The 25,563-nt window shown below is 41.8% G+C and overlaps 1 protein-coding gene across 2 annotated transcripts in view; it reads right to left on the bottom strand.

Moving 5' to 3' along the window:
- Window positions 1–25,563, bottom strand: part of dag1 (dystroglycan 1) — a 52,524-nt gene that overhangs the window by 13,568 nt on the left and 13,393 nt on the right. For both annotated transcript variants that reach the window (XM_070842436.1, XM_070842428.1), the window contains exon 2: window positions 11,415–12,174. In XM_070842436.1, the coding sequence (XP_070698537.1) occupies window positions 11,415–11,840 (426 nt within the window). In that variant the 5' untranslated portion in view covers window positions 11,841–12,174. The remainder of the gene's footprint in view (window positions 1–11,414; window positions 12,175–25,563) is intronic.

Below are 25,563 nucleotides of genomic sequence, written 5' to 3'. Positions count from 1 at the left end.
CAGGTGCAAAGAAAAGCACAAGAAGACTGTGGCGGCATGAAGATATTGAGGCATTCCAGGTTCCAGGCTCAAGTTTTAACCCCCCCGATGCTGTAAAGACACCCTTTCAGTATTTTAAAACGCTCTTCACTGATGAGATGATTGAACATATCTCTCAGCCAGGGACGTGCGGTCAGGGGAGGCAGGTGAGGCAGTGCCTCACCTGTCATCATCCTCACCTGCCCTCATGAGATGTATACTAATGATAAAATAAATATTTGTCTACTGATCTGTGCTATAAATGCAATTTCTGTATGATTCGAATAATTTCAATCATTTTTATAATCAAAATTGCTGTATTTTGCGTATTTCCTGTTCAATTACAGCGTAGGCAGCGAGGTGAGGCAGCACTGAGCTGTGCCTCACGTCAGATTGCGCAATCCCTTGCAAACTGGGTTGAGCGTGTGCCTTTTGCTTACTCAGTGTATGCTACCAATGTAATGCTTTATTAAAATGTTTTTATACATTGTAGACATTTTTATTATATGTCCTCACTTTCCATATAATAGGTAATGTATTTCACATGTGTCTATCACTTATTTAGTGTTAGGATCTGACATAAAGCCGCACTGAAAAGACATAAGGTGAGGCAGGCAGTAGCTCTGCCGCAATGAAGAGGGCGCACGTGAGCTCACGTTTATTCTTGTTCGGTGGTTGCTCTTCTTCTACATAGTCAAGTAAAGTTCAATAGGAGTCCGTTATTTTATGTTTTGCTCTGACTGACTGCAAAAATGGAGGATGTAATATCTCAGCTCAAAAATTTCTCAAAATTGGACTTTCAATCAAAACGTGAAGTAATAAATAAGAAGGAGAGGCGTATGGACTTCATTTACAAGTAAAGGTAAGACCAGTGTGCGAATCCTGTGTGTGAGCGAGAGAGAGAGAGCACATCCACCTTGGTGTTTTTTGGGAGGCATACTGAACCGCTATACATTTTACATTCTTCCTTGGCCCAATATGTACCTGCTATGTGTATGGAAAGAATGCTGATATGAGATATGAAACATAATCGGTAGTTGGCAAATATATTGGGTGCATATATTTGTAAATCTGACTCTGAAAGAGTAAGTGCCTCACCAGCCACAAACCTTACCGCATGTCACTGCTCTCAGCACACCAATCTCTACTCTGCCCAGGAGTTGGGGGATCCAATCAGGACCAGCCCTGAAGAGATTGAAAAGTTCCTGTCAATGCTACTCTTCATGGGTGTTTTCAGCTTCCCAGCCATGGATGACTACTGGCACCATGAGTCACGGTTCAGTGTGATAGCTGATATGATGCCAAGGGGGAGATTCAAGCTGTTACGCCGGTTCATTCACTTTAATGATAATCAGCAGTGCAATGGCAGTCCAGACCGATTCTACAAAATTCGCCCCCTTTTTGAGATGCTTCGTGAGCAGTGTCTTCTGATCCCATCCACTTACCAGCACAGTGTGGATGAGGTCATGGTGGCATATAAAGGCACAAGGGCTGGCTCTCTCCGCCAGTATATTGCCAACAAGCCAGACAAGTGGGGCTTTAAATTGTTCTGCAGGGCCAGTTCATCTGGCATCATTCATGACCTGCTGCTCTATCAGGGGGCATCCACGTTCTTCAATGTTGCCCTAACTGAGCAGGAGGAGGCACTGCCTCTAGGGGCCAAACTGGTGACAACGTTATGCAAAACTATAACACTGCCACAACTCTCAGTCGTCTTCTGTGACAACTACTTCACCAGTTTCGACTTGATCCAGAACCTGCATGAAAACCTGGGCGTCAGGTGCATTGGCACTGTCCGACCAAACCGCATGGGTGGAGCAACCTTGAAGACGGACAAAGAGCTGATGAAGGAAGGACGTGGAGCTTTTGACTACTGGTCTGCTGAAGGGGTGATTGCAGTGAAATGGTTTGACAACAAATGTGTGAACCTGCTGAGCAATGCCTGTGGGATCACACCTCTTTCCTCTGTCAAACGGTGGAGCAAAGAGGCCAGCACAAAGATCGCCATCCCATGCCCATCACTCATCCCTGCCTACAATGAGCATATGGGAGGCATTGATCTCTCTGACATACTGGTACACATGTATAAGACCCCAGTCAAATCAAGGCGATGGTACCTTCCCGTTTGGCTACATTCTTGACCTGTGCATTTCAAATGCCTGGCTCATCTACAAGAGGGACTGCGGCCTCCTGAACGAAACACCGCTGTCTCTCAAAAGGTTCCGTCTGGCAGTCGCCCACACTTTGGCACAAGTCAACAAGCCAGCATCCAAAGTTGGCCGACCATCATTGTCCTCTCCACCACACGTCATCTCACAAAAAATCCAGCACCCCAAGACCCTCACAGCCACAACCAGATGTGCGATATGACAACTGTGGACATTTGCCACTTCACTCTGACAAGCCGGGGCGGTGCAACCTCTATCCAAAGGGAGTATCAAGATGGAAATGCCAGAAATGTAATGTATTCCTGTGTTTGAATGCAAAGCAGGGATGCTTCACAGCATACCATCAGAAGTAGAATGCATCCAATGGACAACAACAAAAGAAGAGAAAAAAATAGGAAGTGCTGTTGCACCCCTGACCAAAATCATTAGTGCAGTTGCACCACAGGTCAAAAACCATTTGTGCTGTTGCACAACCACCAAAAAACATTTGTGCTGTTGCCATTAAGGAGATGAGCAAATTCTATTAATTTCTAGAAGAAAATTAGCACTTTATTTGACTTGTTCTCAATGTTTTTTGTATGCGTTAAGGTATACGATACTTTTACTATGAACAGACATCTCAACCGTTTGGTAGAGGCCTATATCTAAAAAACTGTGGGGTCTGATTTTGAAAAAACAGTTGATTGTTAGAAAAATGTAAAGAAATTTTTTTTACATCACTTTTTTCTTGGTGCGGACCTTAAAGGGTTAAGAGAGTAACAGGAACTTGTTACTCTGTTGAATGCAATAAAAATGATTGCGTTAACAATCATACTGGGATCAACCTTTCACCTTAGTCTTCAATAAGAATATGTCTGCAGTTACTACATAACATGCACCTACATTGTAAAAGCACAATTTAATTATTATTGACCAGAAAACCTATAATTCATATCCAAAACACACTTTTATGTCAGTTTATGTCCAAAATAAAAACATACCAGTGGAACTTAACTTATGAGATATTCACTGTTTATTAATAAAAGTGAATGGAAACGCAAATTCCCAGAGATGAAATATTGATTCAGAAAAATACGCCCTTTCTATTAATAGCTCTATTGTAGGATGGTGTAATCCGCAGGAATCACTTGCATAAGGAAGACATTATGGGCTTTGGGACTAAAACCTCATTAAAGTATTGGCGATTGCTACAAACTGAGAGAAAACTTTACTCATGCAGAAGTACGCAAAAGGAAATGTCTGACACACAGAGAACAGTGAGCATTCATGTGCACGTGCATGTATTCATATATACACGAACCACAGATACACCCCTATTATACAGTAATTAAAATGTAATGATGGAGAGGGGTCTTAGCTTTAAAAACCCGTGTTAAAGTACGCAATTTATCTCTTTCTATGCCACACGCACGCATGCACGCAGTAGTAAACCTTGTTGCCAAAGCCTGCAGCAAAAGTCATAAAACTCTCCCCCATTCTCTCTCTCTCCCCCATTCTCTCTGTCTCTCTCTCTCTCTCTCTCTCTCTCTGACAGACTGCTCTCTGACAGACTGCTCAGGAGCCAATGGGAGCAGGCCATTGTTTGCCTCCAGCTGTGTGGGAGAGAGATTGAGATAGAGAGAGAGAGAGAGAGAGATAGAGAGAGAGAGAGATAGAGATAGAGAGAGAAGAGAAGAGAAAGATGTAGCGTGTGTGTGTGTGTGTGGACAGAGACACTAAATCAGCTGCTCTTGCTGACGACGCATGAACAAAAGAGAAATACGGCATGTAAATGTGTAAAGGCAAAAGACAAGGAGGATGCGCATGTGTAAGAAGAGGACAATGACTGTGTGTGTGTGTGTGTGTGTGTGTGTGTGTGTGTGTGTGTGTGTGTGTTTACGTTACGACAAGGGCAACTGGAAGGTAAGTGAGGAGACGAGTAACCCCTGCTTGGGATGATCAATCTGAGCGTGTGTGCGTGTGTGTGTGTGTTATCTCTGCCTCTGCATGTGACTCTCAGCTTCAGCTCTGACTAATGAATTACTATCATCAGCACATACACACTATACTATACTATACTATACTATACTATACTATACACTTTTACTTTTTAACTCTGGAGGGCTCTCTGAACCTTACTAACAGCGTGTATACACAGACCCACAGGGTCCTGCTTTGCCCACACAAATAAAATATAATTTTCTAAGAATAAACACTGGTCCAAATTTCTTAAATGCCATGTGTCTGTTCTCAGCGTATCCTCTGTGGTGGCAGATGCTGCAGCACATCAATGCCATCAATGTGTTTTTTTTCCCTGTGATTTTATTTTTGCTTTTTGGTTTATTTCTTTCTCCGCAGAACTTTTTCTGGGATAGGGCTGGAAATAATTATATTATTATTATTATTATTCTGATGATCATTTCCTTCATTAAATGTTTTGCAGAATGATGAAAAATTCCCATTTTCCTGAAGTCCAAAACTGACAGAACATCATGAAAGGGGAAACCACAAGGAAATTGTACACATTCTGTATGTGCAATGGAATAAAGTTAGATATACAAGAAATTGTGCAGAAGCAAGAAGCGTAGGAAAAGTGTAGAAAAATCCTGTCAATAGATCAAGGAGGTGCAGGCTTAATCAGAACACTATTATATCCATTGTGACACAGCTACAATGAAAGAAAAAATTAGACAATTGGGCACACTTCATCCAAAGTTAAGGTTCCATCATTTCTTCTGAAATGAGAATAAAAATAACTCCACTACGATTTAGTCCTCCTCACAATACGTCTATCTGTCGTCATTGTAACCTGACAGGCTAAATGCATCCTTAAAGAATCATTTCTCCTCCTGACGAACAACTCTGCCAAGCCCTCACTTGTCCCTAGGTCAGCAATTATCCCCTTCTTCTTTGATGCCATGTGAATAAAACATTAGCTATCTTTATCTGGCTAACAAGCTACAGTGCAGACACAAACCATTAAATCTTAAACACATTGCTTAGGATAGATAATAAGAGACATGATATAGAAGAAGCTTTTATGAAGTGGAGGAGATGCGGGGTACTACTGCCTGAAAAGGTGATGGAGGCTGGTCACTTGAAAACAAAACCAATGCAGTTTGAGATGGGAGGAATAACGTGTTTCACTCTAAATTGAGATTTATAGGCTTATACTCTTGTGAGAACAATGAGTTTGTTCAAAAATAGTCTGATGCTGCATTTAAACCTACAGTCATTCATTCAGTTTGCCCATTCTGGCAGCATTATTGCCTGTGTGCTATTACACCACTGATGATTAACAAATTGTTCTCTGTAGAGCTGCCTTCACAGGCTGATCTATAATCACAATGCCCAGCATTTAAATATAATCTACCACTGTAACCTTTACACACCAAATATGGCTTGGCTCACTATGCCTGGAAAACCAATGAAAGCAGCTTGCCATGCAGTAACTCCACTTTTGAGTGACAACCAAGCATGCTGGAGGATACTGACCCGTCCAAAACCTATGGTTGCTAGGCAACAGAAGAATACACCTTAACAACATCAGGAGAATTTGGTCAACAGACCAGGTTTCAGTTTTCTTTTTGAAAACTGAAACCATAAAATAAGCTATTTTTTGTCATTACTGCTTATGTTTTAGAGGTTAGAAAGTAAAACAGTTGCAGTAATTATGTGTGCTAAAGGTCAAATGGAAATTACCCCTGATATCCAACACTCACTCACGTGAAGGCATCAATGTGACTAACAGCGAAATAACCTTCTACCCTTAAAAGGAGGAGAATGTCTTCCAATAGAAGTATGTCAAACAAACAACCCTAAGCTAAAACACCAAATTATGAATGAATTTATGGGAGCATATAATTTGGAACATATGAATCAAAAAGCTTCGCCTGCTGCATGTTTAATTGCATAGCAACATGGCCACCACCACTCTGGTGCCAGTAAACCAATCTTGGCATTCTAGGTTACAGCTAGGGTGACTCATATGTTCTGGTGTGTGTGTGTTTTTATCTTTGGGCTGCCTCCTTCCTCCTGCTCTCTTAATACTCATTTTCCACTGCTACCCTGCCAGCTAATAGCTATGGAGCTACGACAGCTTATAGGGTGAGCCTCACTGAAAAATGCTCTTTTTTTAAAAAAAAAAACAAAAAACAGAACAGCAGAGAAGCATATGACAAAGAGTGACAACAGTACTTTTATATAAATGCAGAGCCTTGAGCATCAGATTTGAACTATATAAGTAAATAGAAAAATATCAGACTGTGGTTTTCAAGCCCATCAAAAAGAAAATGAAAAGAGAAAGAAGAAAAAATAATTGTTGCTTGTGTAGCAGAAATCAAGAAAAGAAAATGTTGTGTTGCAAGCTAATCTGCAGTGGCTGAAAAGAGAGACAGAAAGCTTGCTGATGTGGAAGAGAAAGGAAGAATGACTGATAAAAAGGACTGGGGGGGTGGGGTTCCTTCAATCATAGGCAGAGAGAACAGGGGAGGGACAGAGAACACTGTGAATCTAACAAGATGCCAAGAAGACAGTGAACGACAGGAAAATACAGAGGAAGGAGGAGGAGACGATAATGAATGAGTAAAAGGATGGAGTGGGGAAGAGAAGAGAAAGTTTTCCCACCAAAATGCCTCCCAGGGGAATGGCCCTTTACAACAGCAAGCTACTGTCTCCATTCATCAGGAGGAGACGAATTCGAGCAGCTAGTCAATGTGTTCTGACAGCCTTACACTCAAACACTCTTTCTCTCTCTCTCACACACACACGCAAATAATCATATGCATATGCATGTCACACAAGTTTATTCTGTTGTAATGACTGATTCTTTCTCACCGTCTCTCTCACACACATACATAGATGCCACCTCCTCTGTGTGGAGCAGATGGAGAGCAGTGTTTTGCCAAATAAACAGGGTTTTGCTTTGGGGCGATTTTACACAGGGAAAGACAAAGGCACAGAGTTTGGGGTGGGGGTGGGGGGGGGGCTTGTAATTACAAAACAGTTAGCTGTGAGGATCTCTATTTTTAATATGCAAGCAAATAGATGATCAAAAATCACATTTCACAAAGGAATAGCTTTTAGACACACAGCAACGTGTGCTTTTAAACACAGAGAGAAATATCCACATTATTTGCTCTCAAATTAACACACACACACACACACACACACACACACACACACACACACACACACACACTGAACCTCACGTTGCTGGACTAAATTTTCTTTTTCCCTGAGCTAAAGAATAAAGGAAATTTTAGCTAGCGTCGGTTGTTTCCTGGAATGAAAGGGCAAAAGAAGAAGTGAAGGGGGTAAGGTTGCCTGCCAGCCATCCCATCAGCCAGTCAGCTAATTATGCTGGTAATTGTGGTAATGAGGCTATGGAGAGTGCTCATTTGTTGGCCAGAAACCACGTTCTTGCAGCCACTGCCATTAATATCAGTAGACGATACAACCACTGCAGGGTCTTTCAATCCCAGAAGCACCTGCATACAGATGTTGCTGTCACAAAGATCCTATCTTTTCAACTGTGCTCGTTGCCGTGAATTATCACTGCAGTGTTGCCGCTCTGCCCCTGGAGAGAACTTGTTTTATAAAAAATCAAAGTACTTTCCAGGGTATCTTGTAGTTGGAACACAGCTTCCAAACCTTTTCATTTATTCCAAGGCTAAAAAATGTGAAATCAATCATTTAAAAAAAAAAAAAAAAAAACACTCGAACAAGGTTATTGGCCACTTATCTTCTCAGAGAGGAAAATATACTACAAATTGAAAAAGAAAACTCTTGATCAAAGAGAATATGAAATTATTTGGCTAAACTGTTTCAGTATACAAAAGCAACACCTTAATGATTTTTTTTTTAAAACACAGTTTGACCGTTCACAGGCCACTCAAATGTGGGTGTTATGCTAATACTGAGAATACAAGAGGCTTAGCACAGTTCAGTTTAATATGATCTGTGCCTATACATTGTATCAGATCAGTGCATCAGTAATTCACACATAACAAATACTAACCTTTCTAACAAATTAACCTTAAACATTAATATGTATAATCAAATAATATATGTTTGTAAGGTTATATGCTATTTCCTGTCCTGTGAAATCACCCTGCAACCTCTTTAAAACCTCCTTCTCTTCTGAGGTTTACATCCTGCTTCACCTGGCTGAGAATCCTAAGCTCTACGCTGTTTGAATGAATAATTGGTGGTGTATTCACTGATGGGGGCAAGGCTGCTCAGCAAAAGGTGAATGGGCAGGCAGGCTGTCACAGACTAAAGACCTCTCAAACTCTGGCAGATTTTCATAAGAAAAGGCCATTAGTATGAGTGCAACACCAAGCACAAAAATTGATTTGGCCTTTCGCTCCACAACCTTGAGTGCTGACCTTCGAAATACCTGAGGGGGGGACTCACATCTAAAAAGAAAGGGGAAGGAAGATGGATGCAGTGGGAAAGTGTTGAAATGTGTAATGGAGGACAGATTTGGTGGTGGAAGTGGAGGGTTTAGGGGAAGCAAACAAAGGAAGACAAACTCTGTGAAGTTGCAGGTAGTGGGCTGACAGTCCAAGAACAATGTAGGGAGGTGTTGAGTCTTTCACAAGAACAGTTCAAGAGGACTATGTATGGATCATATAGTATAGATCTGATCTATGACCTTTTATTTACAGGAAAGAAGCTTTTTCTAAAATCTTGTCCTCTGTTCATATCGCCCTTCATCTCTCTGCTTCTTTTTCTACATCTCTCTCAAAACCACCTCTAGCCTGTCCTTTATCTCTCCTGCACTCTTTTCCTTATTCCTTCCTCACTTTTGTTGGCTTCTTTGCCCATGCTGTCAGCTCCTATTGCCTGTAATAGGAGACACCCAGCTTACAGTGTGACATATATAATTAGGTTTGAAGAAACAGCTTTAGCCTGTGGGACAAATGCGGGGTGGGGGGGTGGGGATGTGGGTGGCAGACAGAGGAAGAGGTGAAAATGGTGATGGAGAGGAGGGTGAGAGGACGACAGATTAGGGTAAGATCAGAAGGAAAAGAGGAGTGACAAGAGGAGGAGATGAGGAGTGTAAAAGAAAGTTGAGAAAAAAGGCAAGGGAAAAGAAAAAAGGAGAAGTGATGAGATGCTATGACAAGGGAGAAAAGGAGTGGTCGTGAGGTGTAAAGAGAGAACACGGGGAGTAAGAAAAAAGGACTAATTCGGTAAAGAGAATACAGAGGAGCGCCAAGATCAAAAGAATAGACTCTCAAAATCACGGCTATACCGCTTATCCGTCAGGGTCACAGGGGGCTGGAGCCAATCCCAGCTGACTTTGGGCGAGGGGTGGGGTACACCCTGAATGGTTGCCAGTCAATCACAGGGCCAACACACACAGACAGACAACCATTCACATTCACAGGCAATTTAGAGTCACCAATTAACCTAACCTGCATGTCTTTGGATTGTAGGAAATGAGAGAATGCAATTTCATATGCTTTCGTAGTTCATTCCATGTATATCCAGCATAGTACTTGAAACCACTGTTTCCAATATCAGTGTAAACATGACGTATGACTATTGTTAAACTGCCCTGTGGCCTGACTGTAAGTATGTGTTTTAATGCATCCAGACAGCGGAGATAACTGGGCATTTCTTGCAGTAGTGCCTTATAAATAAACTACATACAACGCTGCTCCCTTCTGCTTGTTAAAGAGGACCATCTGACCTTTTACATTTAAGATGCAGTGGGGAGTAAGAAATGTACCACTTGTGATGAGGTGCAGAGTATTTCAATACACAGAGTCAAGAGACTTAAAGGTGAATGGAGAAGCATGCATATATATAATGTTATCATAATCAATGCCTACTAACCCTATTATGTTGTTGTTTAGTCATCTGTAAATTGTATGAAAACACTAAGATTAAGAAAACTTAATGAAACTAATGAAAAGAGCAGCTCCAGCTGAAAATTAAATCCACCATTTGGAATACTCCAAATAACTGCTGATGCAAAAAAAAGGACAAAATATTAAGTATTTGAATCCTTTCTATTCATTCCTTTTCAAAAATGTATGCCTGTCTGTCGTGTGGTGGTGTAATAACATCTTTCCATATAGTTTCATTGTCTGTCAATGACTTGGATTTTAGTAGGGCAGTTTAAAGTACGGAAATATTTTCTTGCTGCTCATCACTGGGGTGCTTGATTGATATGATCTGATGTGATTTGACAGGGGTGGAAGGAAAGAGCAAGGGAGGAAAGGATATGAAGGGAGGGACACAACTTAAAAGCAAAGGAGGTATGAGGCCGGGGGATAGAAGAGGAAGAAAGTGATAGGACATGAAAGGCTGAAATGTGATGGGGGGGATGAGGGAGGAAAGACAAGGGGAGGGGTGGGGGGGACGATAGGTTTTTATCATATGGACTGAGGGACACAGAACTAACGGTGTACTAAAAAGAGAAGAAGAAATTATGGAAGGCATGAATGAGCAGCAGGTTGGATAGAAGGTGAGAGATGGAGGTAATGCAAGGAAGATGAAGGACAGCCCTGAAAGATATAAAACGGAATGTGTGAAAGTACAGCAAGTATATGCGGACAATGTGTGTCTGGAACAGTTAGGTAGAGACAGAGGGGAAAAAGATGGAGAAGGACGAGTTACATTTGTTGGACATGAGAGGAAGGAAACTGACATTAAAAGGGATAAAACGGGGATGAATGGGTAGGTTTAAGTTGAGGAAATGCCAGAAAGAGAAGGGAATAGAAACAAACAGAGTGAACGAGTAAGAATAGAGGGAGGGCAATGCCACTAAAGCCCCAAATTCAGAGATGAGACTACATATATTACAGAAAATTGGCCACTGTGGAAAATGCAGTACAATTAAAAAAGGGCATATTGCTCTGTAAGGCTTCAAATGTGTGTTACCTCCAGGCAAGTTCTGAGCAATAGCATGTGGTGGCATAATTTCAGTGACATATATTTGTGTTGGAAATGACTCCTTTAGGATTGTTCTTGAAGTTCACCTGGAGTCAACACACTCATTGAGGCTGAAACAACTGTACAACACGCGCAGTTTGTGCTGAAGGGAATGTTTATCTTTCAGTACGCCTCCACTTCTTCTGTCTTAATAAGTTAAGCCAAATTAAAATGATCTGTGGGACCCCAAACAACCAGGAAGCAAATTTCAGTAGAACACATGGGTTTATGTGGAATATTTGGACAGTCAGATGAATTAAAAAAAGAAAGCATGAACAAACTGGTGATGCTGGGACTCACCTTGAAAATGTTACCCAGGTCAACATCCTCCATCCTGTTTGGCACTTTCATCTGGAAGATCCGGCCCACTACCGCTGAGGAGTCTGGGAAGGCAGCGGGTGCAGCCATGTTCTGCTGAGTCTCGCCGGTCTCTACGGCAACAGGCTCCATCGCCTGAATACCTTCCGTCGCTTCCTGGAAGTCCCGAAGGAGCAAGGAATGCATGGAGGCCTCCAGCTCACTTCTTTTGGCTACCCTCTCACTTTCTTGACCTGCTTCTATCAACACCATGTCATCCAGCACTTCGATCTCCACCTCAGCACGGACCTGCGCAGGGAGCCAGCCCACTACAGCGAGCAGCAAGCCCAGTAGCAAGGCTCTAGTCCTGGGTCTCACATCGAGGCCCCTTCTTGCTCCGAGGCATCCTAAACTTAGTTTATTGTGCATTCTTTGCTTTTTGTTGGCCTGTCACTGATGCAGAAAAAAATATAAAAAGGAGGATGTCCAAGTGGGAGGGGGGATTTCGGGAGAGCATGCACCCCCGACAGATAGAGCAAATCCCTCCTTTCAAATCGCCCTCTCCCTCTCCGCCCACTCCTTTGCCAAAAAAGCTCTGCTGCTTGCCTAGCGCTGGGCAAGAATCTTCCCTCCCTCTGTTCTACCTCCTCCTCCTCTTTTGTCCTCTTTTTTCCCCCCTCTCTTAGTTTCTTCCTTTTCACCTCTGTCTTTTGTGCACCCCTCAGAGGTATAGGAATCCCATTGTGCCTTGCACCTTTGAGATCTGTAAGGAGACAGACAAGAGAGAGAAAGACAGAAGGCATGGTTAGGGGAGTTGCTTTCAGAGTAGGGGAAACACCCAGCTTCTAAATATTTGATAGCTAGTCTCGTCACCACCTAAACGCCACAACTTAAAGCACCTCACACTGAATCAAGAGTCAATCCCCTTGATAAGTTCAGCCCCTTATACTGATTCGTGCCACACAAATCTCATTGTCGATAGAAATCCATCATGAAAGGGGGGTGGGACGGGGATAATATTATCAATGCTGTGGAGTAATCTGATCAGTTCTTACTATAATTCGGGCTCTCTTTCACCCTCTCTCTCCTTTCAAAGAATCACACATCTTTTTTTGTTTTTTAAATTGCTTAGTGACTAACGACTCGAGAATGAAAGTGCCAGAGGGAAAAGAGCGAGAGACACATGAAGTGAAAGAGATGTGATGGAGAAAGAGAATAAGATGGATAGATGGAGGGGCAGAGTGAAGGTGATATACGGTGGGACCTTGGATTAGCCAACAAAGCCGAACCAGTCAGAGTTTTCTTGGGAGCGCTAATGAATGCATGCCTCCTCTATTGTGAACGGTCAAACTGAGTGTGTGTCTGTAGGTGTGTGTTTGTGTGTGTGTGTGTGTGTGTGTGTGTGTGTGTGTGTGTGTGTGTGTGTGTGGGGGGGGGGGGGGGGGGGGGGAGCATGTGCTGGTGTGTGAGCTAGTGTGTGTGATCATTGTCAGAAGGGCTGAACTCAGGGGTTTGTTATTCATACAGCTCTTTCATGGAGGAGAGGATCCCCTCCTGCGCAAGTACGTGTGTGTATATGTGTCACAAAACAAATTATTTCTCCCTCACTGTGACTCCATTTTGTCCCGTAGCAGATGCCCCCTGGAAAAAGTGAAATCACCATAGGAATTCCCTGGCAACAATGACAAAAGGCCTCCAAGGTAGCTTTTGACCGACCAAAAAGACTCTTTGTTATTGCTACCTCGTCCCTGCCATGCATCACCTATGGACAAAACTTTGTTTTTAATCATGAGCGTGTAGTTTCCCTGCTGTTAAAGCTTCTATCTAAGGAGTTAACTTCAAGAAGCAGCAGAGTGTAATAGCGTTAAGTTCTTCTTTCCTCACTCTACAAGTTTAGAACATTTTACCTTCTTAGCTGAATGTCGACAATTTTATTCTTTGAAATATATTTTTCATTTATGACGCACACTATTTGGAGTGTTTCAGTTTTACCTAGCCCTCTGGAAAGTAGTCCAAGATGGCTGCCAAGGATAAAGCCCATCCCTTTCATGTTGGCTACTTTCAACTGCATTGGAGGGGGAATATCCCTCCTATTTCCCCTTTCCCCTTATTGCGTTTTCATTGTTGTTCACTCTGTCATTGGTTTGTCTCTTTTTAATGCATTTGTTTATTCTTTCAATGCTTGTCCTCCTCCTTTTTGTCTGCCTTTGTCTACCTTTCACAGCTTTTTCCCCTGTTTCTTCCTGTCCTCCCTCATGTCTTCCTTTCCTCTCCTTCCTAACACACAGAGGGTTAAGGCAGGCCACACCTTCTCTCCAATACCTCCAAAAACCTTCAAGGCCATTTTTTTCTTGCCCGTCTATTCATTGCGTGACAACAGGGCTGAAGATGGCGGGGGAGTGTCGCTATGCGAAAGCCTGCAGAGCAGCCCGTGCTGCTGGATAAAGAAGCACTGTCAACACAGACAAAGTGGTAAAAAGAGGCTGAGAGAGAAATCTTACAGTCACAGTGGGTCAGAATGCTGTCATTAGGCTGACACCTACATGCCCAATCCACCTTTTGCGACAAATAAAACATATTAGCTTATAATGAATGCAAGAAAACATAGAGAGGAGACAATTAAAGATATATGATGTCAGACAAACACAACCATCACCAGCCGTCTCCTGATCGGCCAAAAACAGAACTACCACTAAGAGATGCTGTCACACATGCTGAACATGGAGTGTTTCAGCAAACAGCTTAGTTGTGTGTGTGTGTGTGTGTCCAGCTCTGGTGCAGTTCACTAACAGAGCTGACCACAGCTAAACAATTGTCATTTAGCCAGTTGGAGGGGGGGACACTTGTGTGTGTTTGCTGAAACTACTTCACCGAGCGCCTTGGTGCCACGTTCGTTCTGAACAGGCACTAAACGATGTCTGTGTGACTTTCTTCCTGTTGGCCGGCTTCTTTCAGAGTCACTCACTGCCCTGCAATTACTTAACCAGTGAGTGCTGAGATTTATAGTGCTTCAGGAATGATTGTCTGGAAGAGTTTCCCACATGTTCATAGTTAGGCTGTGTGGATGGGAGGATGGTTAGGGAAATTAAAAGCTGCTCAAATCTTAGCTGTGTATATATTTGGGGTGAGATGCACTAAACTATTACCCAAAGAAAAGAATTTATTTGGAATAATAGGATTTTTTCTTTTTGCCAATGAGACTTTTTTTTATGTTTTTTTCCCCCAAGAGCTGAATTGACCCAAATGGTGATGAAGGATTATTGATGTTGGTCCAATAGTGTGAGTCACACTGTATTTGGCCTTACTCAAACTGAAACAGGAGTAACTTATAAAGAAATCTAGGTTAGCTGAGCATCATGTTCAACAATGAACCTTTTTTGGCGGCATGTTGTATTTGCTTCACAAAACCAGGGATAATTAAATGGGTTTACTTGTAAGCCAAATGAGTAGGTGTCAATAGAGATCTCAAAAACAGCTGAACACATGGGAACACAGGGAAGTTAAGCATAAACACGTTTGCAACATTTTTGAATTTATAATTTCAAAAGTCAACGCTACACTAAATACTTGTTTTTCTGTCTTTTTATGAAAGCTAATGATTCTCTTGAAAAGAATAAACACGGGGGGGGGGAAGATCCTGGAGGTTAATTTATTCTCTCTAAAACCACAGCAGCTGTGCCACTAAAGGAAATGAGGCAATGTTATGCAAAGGAACCCAAAGTTGTAGTGGCAGCAGGCTATAAAGAGAGCGGGGTATTTGCTGGTGAGATGACACATCAAATCCACTTTTAATGGAGATGATCTCAGACCGTTGGTTTCATTATCCAAACAGTTTGCCAACATGAGGGGTATCAAAATAAATCGAACAGGTAATCATTGGAATATCAAAGCAGAGAAAATGTCTGCAACACATTACTCTTATTGGACTACTTGGAGGAGCAGGGGATCAAACCACTGATCTGCTGGCGTACAATAGTGATTACACACAATAAGAAATACAGTATATGCTGTTTTTTTTCCTCAGCTAGACTCACTGATGGCTTAAACATTTTGCTGCCACCAGCCGCTGTCCAGCGATAAAAATAAACATCCAGACAGGACACCAACTACCCTGCACCCCATCTCCTCTATCAGGTTGCAAGGACATCTTTATAAATAAACAGTTAGCCAGACACTTGCATGCTTTTAGCTTCTCTTCCTCTGTGGGGTATTGAATGGACTTGGACGGGGAAATGGGGGAGAGGGCAGAGGAGAGATAATGGATGTGGGACAGTAAAAGAGAGAGGGGCTGGGGGATTTGGGGATGAGACGCTAGAATGAGAGAGGGAATGGGAGATTGGAGATATGGCCATTTGTTATCAGTTACAGAACACAATGTGACAACTGTTCTGTGAAGATCTATAGTTAGCAAAGTGCAAATGCATTTCCTATTTTGTGTTGATCACAGGGTGGATGTCGCGCCTCTCATCCTAAGAATGCCTCATATCCAAAGATAGCTTAAGTGCGCTCGTTACACTCTGACATTAACAGCTTACAAAATATCTTGACATCCGGAAAGAGTGATACTATAGCCTTTTCATATTAGAGAAATAATCTGTGGTACCTTTGCAAATAGATGTCTGGTGTGCTCCTCTCTTTCAGAATGACATAAAGTGATAATCATTCAGCCTGTGGCTAATGAGGAATATCTGCTATAGTGCTTAAACAATTAGTCCATTAATAATTTCAACAATCATTTCAAGTCATTATCAAACAAACTGTTTAACATGTCTGCTTTGATCCTTTCAAATGTAATGATTTGAGCTTTTTCTCTGTCTTAATTGAATATTTGGGGGGTTTGGTCTGTTGGCCAAATGATTTAAGAGCATCATCTGTGAGAACATTTTCCATATTTTCTGACTAATCTGTTGAGATACAGAAGACCAAAGAGAAGTCCAAATTAACTACAGAGGCTGTGATCTCTCACCTACAGGATGCCTCTCTACAAAAACTTCCATACACATGTCACCCTTCCCTACAATGTGTTAATGAGTATAAGAAGACATCCCGGGTGTCATCATGAGATTTGAGAGAAATTTTAAGGCTATGATGAAAAAGAGGGTATGGAGTGCAGGACAGTGACAGGAGGAGGGAACTTTGGAAGCACCAACGGTAACATTTCTAGAAAGGCTTTGATTCCTTCCCATGGGAGGAAAAAAAAAACTGTACCAAAGGTGGGAGAGAATTCAGTTATCAAACACACATGCTGTAAGGATTTTGCATTTGCTCAACAGAAGGTAAGCAGTAAGAAGTCCAACACCCTGGATAGCTGCTTAAATCTTAACAAAGCACAGTGAGGGCTGTGCAGTGTACCTGAACACCCTGAGCAGCTACCATACACCAAGAACACGGTCATCCTAAACGTAAATATATTAGTTTACGACATATGTTTATCTAATGTATAAACTTGACAAAACCCATCAAAATACTGTTAATTAGAGCAAAATCAAATAATAATTGGCACCTTTCTTGAAAATCAATGTATTGTTTCAGTCTTTTTTAAATCTGCATGTATGTATGCATGTATGTCTGTGAGGCACAAGACAATCACCTTGAAACTGTGATGTACAATAGACATTTTATAGAGCAAACAAAAATCAACTAATCAACAAAATAAGTTTAATCAGTAACAAAAAGAGTTAATTGCAGACCTAAACATATGCAGATGATAAAACATTGGAACAGTTGTCTATGTCTTTATGTAAGCTACCAAAAGCTAGAAAAGCTTTTCTATAAAAAAAAAGTATCTATGTATATTTATGTCTCATGCATATTTGTGCACATGACACGACAAAAGAAAATAATCTAAGTCTTAAAATGATGAAGCACTACAACTGCTGGCTTTATTGCTTTTTCCTCACACAAATACACAAGCGTGATAGTTTGTCTAAAACTGTGGGGAAACTCCTTCACTGGAATTCCCTTCAGCAACCAATGAAGACACAGAAACACCACTCAGCAGCCATTTAAAGTAGGGAAATTCCCTCATGGTAGCTAATCAGACAGATCCTGTCAAGAATGAAACATTGGCACTTCAGTGGCACTTTAAAGTCCACTTTTATGTTATTCCCTCCTTTAATCTCACTTTCGCCCCACCTTCTTTTGCTTTCTCCTTTCCACTCTCCTCCTGTCACCTTTCAATCCCCCAAAGTCACAGCTGATGCCTCTATTATTGGCACAGACAGGATGAGAATGGCCTTACAGAAGGGGACGGGAGGAGGGGAGAGGGGGAGAAAGCGTTTCTAAAATGATGACATTCCTGGGGAAGCTCCCAGACTGACAGGTGACGCTGACACAATGCAGGATGCAAATATCACAACCATTACACATACATTCAGACCATAATAAAAAAAAAGTACTCCCTCTCCTACAGATCTGCATGCTCATAATGCAGACTCACCAAACACTAGCTCTAACGTCACTTAATCATGGGAGAATCGCAGCGCCTTTTACATCAGGAACAGTGGATAGATCTCCCTCATAATGACACACTGCAGATTGTATTTGCATTGCAGCCGGATTAGAAAGCTGGTTTACCTTTACAGTCGGATTACAAAGCTGGTTTACCTTTACAATAAGATTTAGATATTTAGCATGGAGATTAGGCATATTTTAGGTATTTAGCTGACTCTCTCATCGTGAGTGATCTGCAATGAGGAAATAAGAGATTGAAGATTATGCTTCCGGTGTGAGGATGCAAGGAGTTGGCATTGTTCGATCATAGCGTGTGTGGGGAAGACAGAGAAAGAGAATGAGTGTTACTTTAGACCTCATTATTGGCTACTTATACTCAAAATAGCAACATTGGGAGAAAACCCGTACATCTGTGAGTGCAGCAACTGAGCAATCTCTGCAAACCCATGCTACCTCTAGAACAGGCTCCAGCTGGAGTGCAGTAGTTTTGCACATAAATGAATGTCTGCTACATTCAAGCCACTGCGAGTTCACACAATACTGATTAAGCCTATCACTGCCAAGTATGTCTCTCTGTATCTCTCAGCCTTTTCAAATCTGGCATCTGTGTGACATTCCCCCACTGGAGCACTGGTAGTGGTGCATTTTTTGTCAACCAGCAAGTTCTTTATCTTTTCTTTATATTCTTGTGTGTGTGTGTGTGTGTATTAACTTAACTTGTTACAGTTGTGAGAATGGTTTTATTCATGGGAATAGGCACAGCGAAGGAGTATGCTACACTAGGCTAGAGTAATTAAAAGAATGGTGAAGCCTATTGTTGGTAAAATATTGTTGGTTTAAATATATTCAAAATAATGTGCATTTCCATGCATAGGCCTGGTTACATTTGTTTTTTAGCTTGGCTGCAGTTGGAACAAGAGGATCCCACTATAAGATAATACCGTACACTCCCGAAAATGCAATCAATTACAATGCAAAGGCCACCATCCACTCTGTGGCTGGTTCACTGTTAGTTGCTACTTAGGAAAGTGGATAGGCCATATGTGTGAACATAAGGCAGTGAGGAGAGGGTCTGCGCGTCATGCCAATACTGAACCAGCTCAGCCTGAAACACTCCCAATGACCCAGTGAATTATGAATTATGTTCAGAGAAGAGAGGCGAGGAAACTTGGGAGAGAAAAGGGAACAAGGAGAGGAAAAGACAGAAATACTGATGAAAACAGTACATGTTAAGTTCTCTTCAACTTTGTAAGCTGATAAAAAGATCCACTCACTGATCCAAGGAGCTTTGAAATTAACACTATCAATTTCCAATTCCACAAATAAATAAATAAATGAATAAATAAATAGAATAAGAAAATAAAAAAATCTTTTGCTTCAGATACACAGAAGAGATAAGAGCTTAACAAAAAAGCAGAGCAGTGGGAGTCAGACCTCCATCAGTGGGAGTCCAAGGGGAAGCAACAAATCTGCATGTTTTGGTGGCGAATAAAATCCCACTATGAAAACATACAATTCTGAGAATCACAAGAACAACTACAAATCCAGCTGACAGAAATAACAATTCCTGGTGGAAAGTTCCAGCCACTCCTCAATGGCATCAGCTTTGATATAGGAGTTGCTCGAATGTGTGTGTGAGACAGTTGGAAGCAGATGTGAACCAGCCTCATAGAACACACATGGTTTTGGGAAAGCCAGTGGAGCGGAAAAACACGACAGAAGGACAAGAAAAACACCAAACATCACCTCACGCCAGACTCTTGGGTGCGCCAGCCATTTGGGGGCACAGATGTAAATATGATCTATCTTGAAACTAATACAGCACATCAGGGTGTAACATCCATTTTGGGACATACAGATGTCCACTCGTGCCGGGTGATTTGAGGCACAGATGTAAATGCATATGGAGAGGAAATCTGAGCCCATGAAAGGGATGGTGGGGCGATTCAGGGGCTGACATGAAATGAATGTGCCATTCATGGGTTTTAGTGGAAAGGCCAGCTAGTATTTACATATGAATGAGTTAAAACGGAGAAACATATTACATGACTGGGTCAAAACCATTGCTTTTGTTGTAATGGGGAGTAAATAGGGAGTAAAAACTTCATTAATTGTCTGGGAGAAGCGACAAAAGGAACATCATTTAGCCGTGGATGCCATTTTGAACTCTAGATGTTCCATAACATGGAAGCTGTGACCTGACATACTGTAGGTGGGGTGGTTTTTCCGGACCTCCTGGTGTTCCAACAACACGCCACGAAGGTTTGTTTTCTAAAGTTAGACAGGAAACCTGCAGCGATTGGGACGCCATTTATTATCTCCAAAAACAAGATTCTTATCGACCAAATAATCATTTCATTGAAAACATGATTGTTTTACCGCAAAGATCACCCGCCAGCTAGTCAGCATGTCACCTACACATTCAAATTATCCTCTTCTTTGTTTTTTCAACTGTGAGATTAGAAAATAAATCAAACCAAAATGGGAACTTCACCAAGATGAAAGAAACGGAACAACATCCTGCTGTTTGAAAATATTGTTCATATTAGTGAGTAGGTTTTAGTTTCCTTCACTGTCAAACAGTGTGTTCCTCCTGGCACTGTAACGAGTATACAAAGCCTTTTTGTCCCCCACAGGGCTCAGTGTACTTTAAGTTCCTCGAAATGAGAATTTAATTTGAGGTGAAGCAAAAAAAAATAATTAATAAAAAACCAGTAGGACAGAATCATGGGAATTGCAGTTCTTTTGCAAACGCAGCCAAACACACGTCCACTTTGATTAGACTTGTGTTTTGCAACGTCGACGCATCAGCGCTTTCATTCACTCCCCGCTTATAAGGCTCATAGGCTTTTGAGAGAGCGAGTGAGTGAGTGAGTGAGAGTGTGTGTGTGTGAGAGAGAGAGTGAGAGAGAGAGAAGACCAACAGCTTATAAGGGGAAAGTGCTGTGATGCTTTATGCATCTCAGTAGGCTTATTATAACACTGCAACCACTGCAAAAATGAAACATGAAAGAATTAACAATCATAGAAAGAAAGGCAGAGAGATGGTGGGAAAGAAAGACAACAGAGAGAGAGAGGGAGAGAGACAGAGGGAGGTGGAGGAAATATGATTATTGTTAAAGAATGTGTGGGTAGCAGGAGTAATTACATTTAACTCCAATTAGACTGCTGAGGTTGTGTTTTCTGTCACTCTCTCTCACATCCACCTCTCTCTTTATGTGTGACTATCTTGCTAACTCCTCAATCTGTGTTTTATGCAATAGTCTAGCAAGTGCTTACACAAATATGTGTCATTCACATATCCATGCACCATAGTTCAAGGTCTATGTGTGTGTGTGTGGGGTGGGGTGGGGTGGTGGGGTTGGGGTGGGGGCTGGTCCTACTGGGACCACCAGCTAAGACTTGAGATACAATGACAGCTGGGGCAGCTGGTCACATGTGTGTTTGAATGTGTATGTATGTGTGTGTGTGTGTGTGTGTGTGTGTGTGTGTGTGTGTGTGACAGACAGCTGGGAACAGTTGCTAGTGTGACAGAAAATGACAGCTGGGCAACACAAGACCTTCTACATGCTCCACCAAACACACACACACACATACAAATGCCTTCAACCGTCTTCAACTTCTAACCCCTTAAAACAGCACTGCAGACTTGCTAATCTGTGCCCTTTAATCCGAGGGTGTGCTTCAGTCCGTGAACTTTACCTCCCAGGTGCCATCCAATTCCACACAAATGTGCCCCACTCTCCATCCGTTTGACAGCTCTGATAGGGGTAAGTGGTTATTTTTAGACTTAAATATAAACAGAGGTGAAGTAAGTAAATTATGGTCAAGTAAAACTTGTTCTGCTCCAAAAAATTCATTAAGGGGTTCATTTTAAAACGCTGCATTGTTTTAAAACAAATTGTCTGATCTTCACTAGAGACAGAATCTCCCCTCATATACATAGTTATTCTTATGAGATGAGTGGGCTGTTTTTTTTAAATCATTTTACAACATTAGGTGTCAGAGTGGGTATTTACAAATGGGGATAGGTGTCTCATTTAAGACGAAACAGCACATACAGTGCTTTCAGACAGACACGGTTCTAGCTCCGTTCTGGAGTCTCAGAACCTTGGTGCTTTCTGGCAAACCAGCCCGCGTTCACACCAGTTTAAGCGGAACCAAAGTGGGAGGACGTTACTCCGCGTTACTCAGGCGGAAGTAAACACAACACCGGCAAAATGGTGGATCGCATGGATTATCTGCAAGCTTTCGTTGACAAGCCCACTGGTGATGTCACGGTTCACAAGGAAGAACCAACTATTTTTTGGTTCCAGCTAAGAACCAACTTTTCAGGTTCCGAACCAATTTTTTTTTGGTTTGAACGCGCTGGCTGGTTCAAAATTTGGATTCGGGAACTGGAACTGGCACGGAGCCCTGCCAGTGTGAAAGCCCTAATAAAAGTATCAAGATTCTAAAATGCCATATTCAGTTTAAGCCATGTTACAATTGTGAAATTTAAGATTTCATAGTAGATATAACTCTCACTTTAACTTTCACTTTACTTGCTCAAAAGTGAAACTGCTTTTTCACCTCAGATTCTTTGTATTGGTACATTAGTTTTCCCTTATTAAAAGCTGTGATGATTAATGCATAGTTCACTTGAACTATCAATCAAGTCTTTGGCAAACAGATGGCTCAAAACAGCTCAAAAGTTAAAAATATATATATATTGTGATGTAATGATTACAGACATAAGAAGCCATGACAGTTGAACATATGATATGTGAGACTCAGCTCTCTTTTTCAGGTACAAACAAAATGGGATTGCAAATATATTCAGGGGTTACAGACCCAGACAGGCAGCAGAACTAAGCTGTATTCCAGGGGCCTTAAGGTGTTCAGAGTTTGATTTAGCTCCCTGCCGGCCCTGGCAAACTCCATTTAGATCCATAATGCAAACACATCTCTTGTCTCCTCTAAGATAAACAGGACTGATCTGGGTCAGCCATGTGCAGGTAAAGTTCTGATAATATAGTTCCAGTCCACACATCCTGCAGTGACCTAGATACTGCAACAAGCAAAAGCTATAGTGCACGTATGTGTCTTGTTGGTTTTCTTCAGTGAATCCTTTATTTATTGTTTATTGTACGTCCCTTCACATTATGTATTTCTCTGCTTACATGCATCTGTGTGTTGTGTGTGTTTTTGTGTCGGTTTATGAATTTGTGTCTCTGTGTGTGCGCTTTTGTGTGTTGAGTTTACAGTGATAGCCATCTCCTCCTATCCCCCGGTGATGCAGGTCATCAATTCTCATATCGATGTCTTTCCTATGAGTTATAAATACACAACCACAAGCAGGCAGCAAACCAACCAGTCAGCAAGGTCAACTGATAAGTCAGTTATAAAGGAACCGTTATTTTTCCTCTCCTCTATTTACAGGCTTTTAGCAGAGTCACGGCATGCATTAGCCATACATGCCACATTTAGCTATTTGCAGAATTTTGGACCAACTAATGTGCAACCAGTTTGCATATGAGGAGCACTATACATGTTTTTGCCCAGTTTTTTTTTTAGCCTATATTGTTTCCATTTTGATAAATTGGCACCATTTCAAGTATGCCAAATGAGCTATTAGCCATTCCTGTTTGCAGTGAACCCATGGATGTACAATCAGCTTTCATTTGATTACTTTGACACTTAGGAACTTAAAAAAAACATGATGTTTCTCAGGCAAATTCTGCCCATAATGATATCCTCAGAAGGTACTCAGTTATTCTGCAATGACACCCAAATACCAACAGACTACAGATCAGTGATCGACAACAGCATTTATTTCTTTATTCACTCAGCTAGGGAGCCTTATCATTTACACAGTAAGTCGGTCAGCCTGTCAGCTTGTAAGCAACTTGTTCAATCAATCAGTCTGTCAGGCAGTTACATGTTTAGTATAACTGAGTCATTCACAAACTCAGCAGTTGAACAGTCAGTAATACAGCTAGGAGGCAAGTCGTTCACTCCATCGGTATTTCACATTCTCTGCAACTTGATCAGCTAGTCTGTACATTTTTACCCAGGAAGCAGAAAATTCATTTCAGCCAGCCTGTCAGTATCTTGGATCTCCTCCCCCCCCCTCCCCCCTCCTGCCCCGCCCCTTTCCCTCCACCTTTTAGTCCCTCCACGGTCATTGCAGATGTCTTCGCTCCGAGGCTCCATTCTTTATCTCTATGATAATAGCAGGCCCAACTGAAACCCTAATGGCCTGAGCAATGTGACCCCTAACTTGCTGGCAGGGTTTTAAAGGTACCATAGCTTGGATTTTTTTGCCAGGCTAAAGATGTTCCCCGTCTGCTAAATGTATCACAGTCAAATAGACAAAGACAATGGGCATTGTTGTTATGTTCAGCTTCCTCACTGAGATAATATTCATCACTAGATTTTATTTTTTCACCTCTGCGGTGTATGTTCCTTAATGCACCGCTTGTAAAGGGATTTAGGTAAATGCCACAAGATATCAAACTTGAAACCCCTCTAAATTGTAGAACAGTGGGGTTCTTGACTGTTAGCGCATCTGGCTTAGTTCTTTGCTGGTGACTGAAACACCATAATATGGAAACAAAACCATGTGTTAACAGTGGGTGAAACAATGAGGGTGAGAGGAGGGACAAATCCATGTTGATTGCAATATCACGTCTTATTTGTCTTTCAGTAAACAAAAAAGGTCTGCCATTAAAAAAAGACAAAATCACTCCACAAAAGGAGTCCTAGAGTGCAGAAGCAGAGAAACCATTGGGAGGAAAGGATTAACCCTTGTATTTGATACACAAAGCATCTTCCAGGTAGGTAATTTAGTTCATATTTCTACAAACAAGACTAGACTTTGGTCTTTGGTTCAACAGCTTCAGCCGTCATGCACTCTCACCCTCTTCGATGGTAATCGGTCAATGAAAATGCAAAATTCTTTGCAGACTTACAAGGTTATCAGAAGGTTATTTCAAGGCCACATTGTACTTGTGTTATCTATACGAACGCACACGCAAACAGAAGAAACTGATAACATTAAAACAAATGGAAAAAGTGGGAGTGTAAGTGAGCGAAAAGGAAAAAAAAAAAAAAAGGAGTTTGTATTGTGTGTGGAAGCAGCTGAAAGAACGTCTAGATTCAATCGTTCAATCAAGTCAGATAAAGACATGGATGGGGGAATGATAATGTACTGCAAAGTGCAGATGCACATGTGTGTCACACACACACACACACACACACACACACACACACACACACACACACACACACACACACACACACACACACACACACACACACACACACACACACACACACACACACACACACACACACACACACACACACACACACACACACCTCGTCTTGTATCTTGATAGACTGCAGGCTGCATGCTGTTTCAAAGACAGCACAGCACAGCTTTCCTGCTCTGTATTTACTGCTCTCCCGACCCAAATGACTTTCTCACTGACCTCTCTCTCCCTGTCCCTCTGTCTCTCCCTCTCTCTCATAAAGTGAACTCCTGTACGTTGAGATTGCACAGAACAAACAATGGATGTATTGGCTATGCTCATGAATCTGCTAGCCTCTCAGAATTACAATGAAACAGAGGGAGGATGCTATGGATGAATTACCGTACTTCAAAAGGAGAGTTTACTATCCTCTCTCTCTCTCTCTCTCTCTGTAAACAAATACA

This window comes from Pempheris klunzingeri, chromosome 2, assembly GCF_042242105.1.
Source record: "Pempheris klunzingeri isolate RE-2024b chromosome 2, fPemKlu1.hap1, whole genome shotgun sequence".
Classification (NCBI taxonomy): Eukaryota; Metazoa; Chordata; class Actinopteri; order Acropomatiformes; family Pempheridae; genus Pempheris; species Pempheris klunzingeri.
This window is presented reverse-complemented; position numbering and strand designations above follow the sequence as displayed.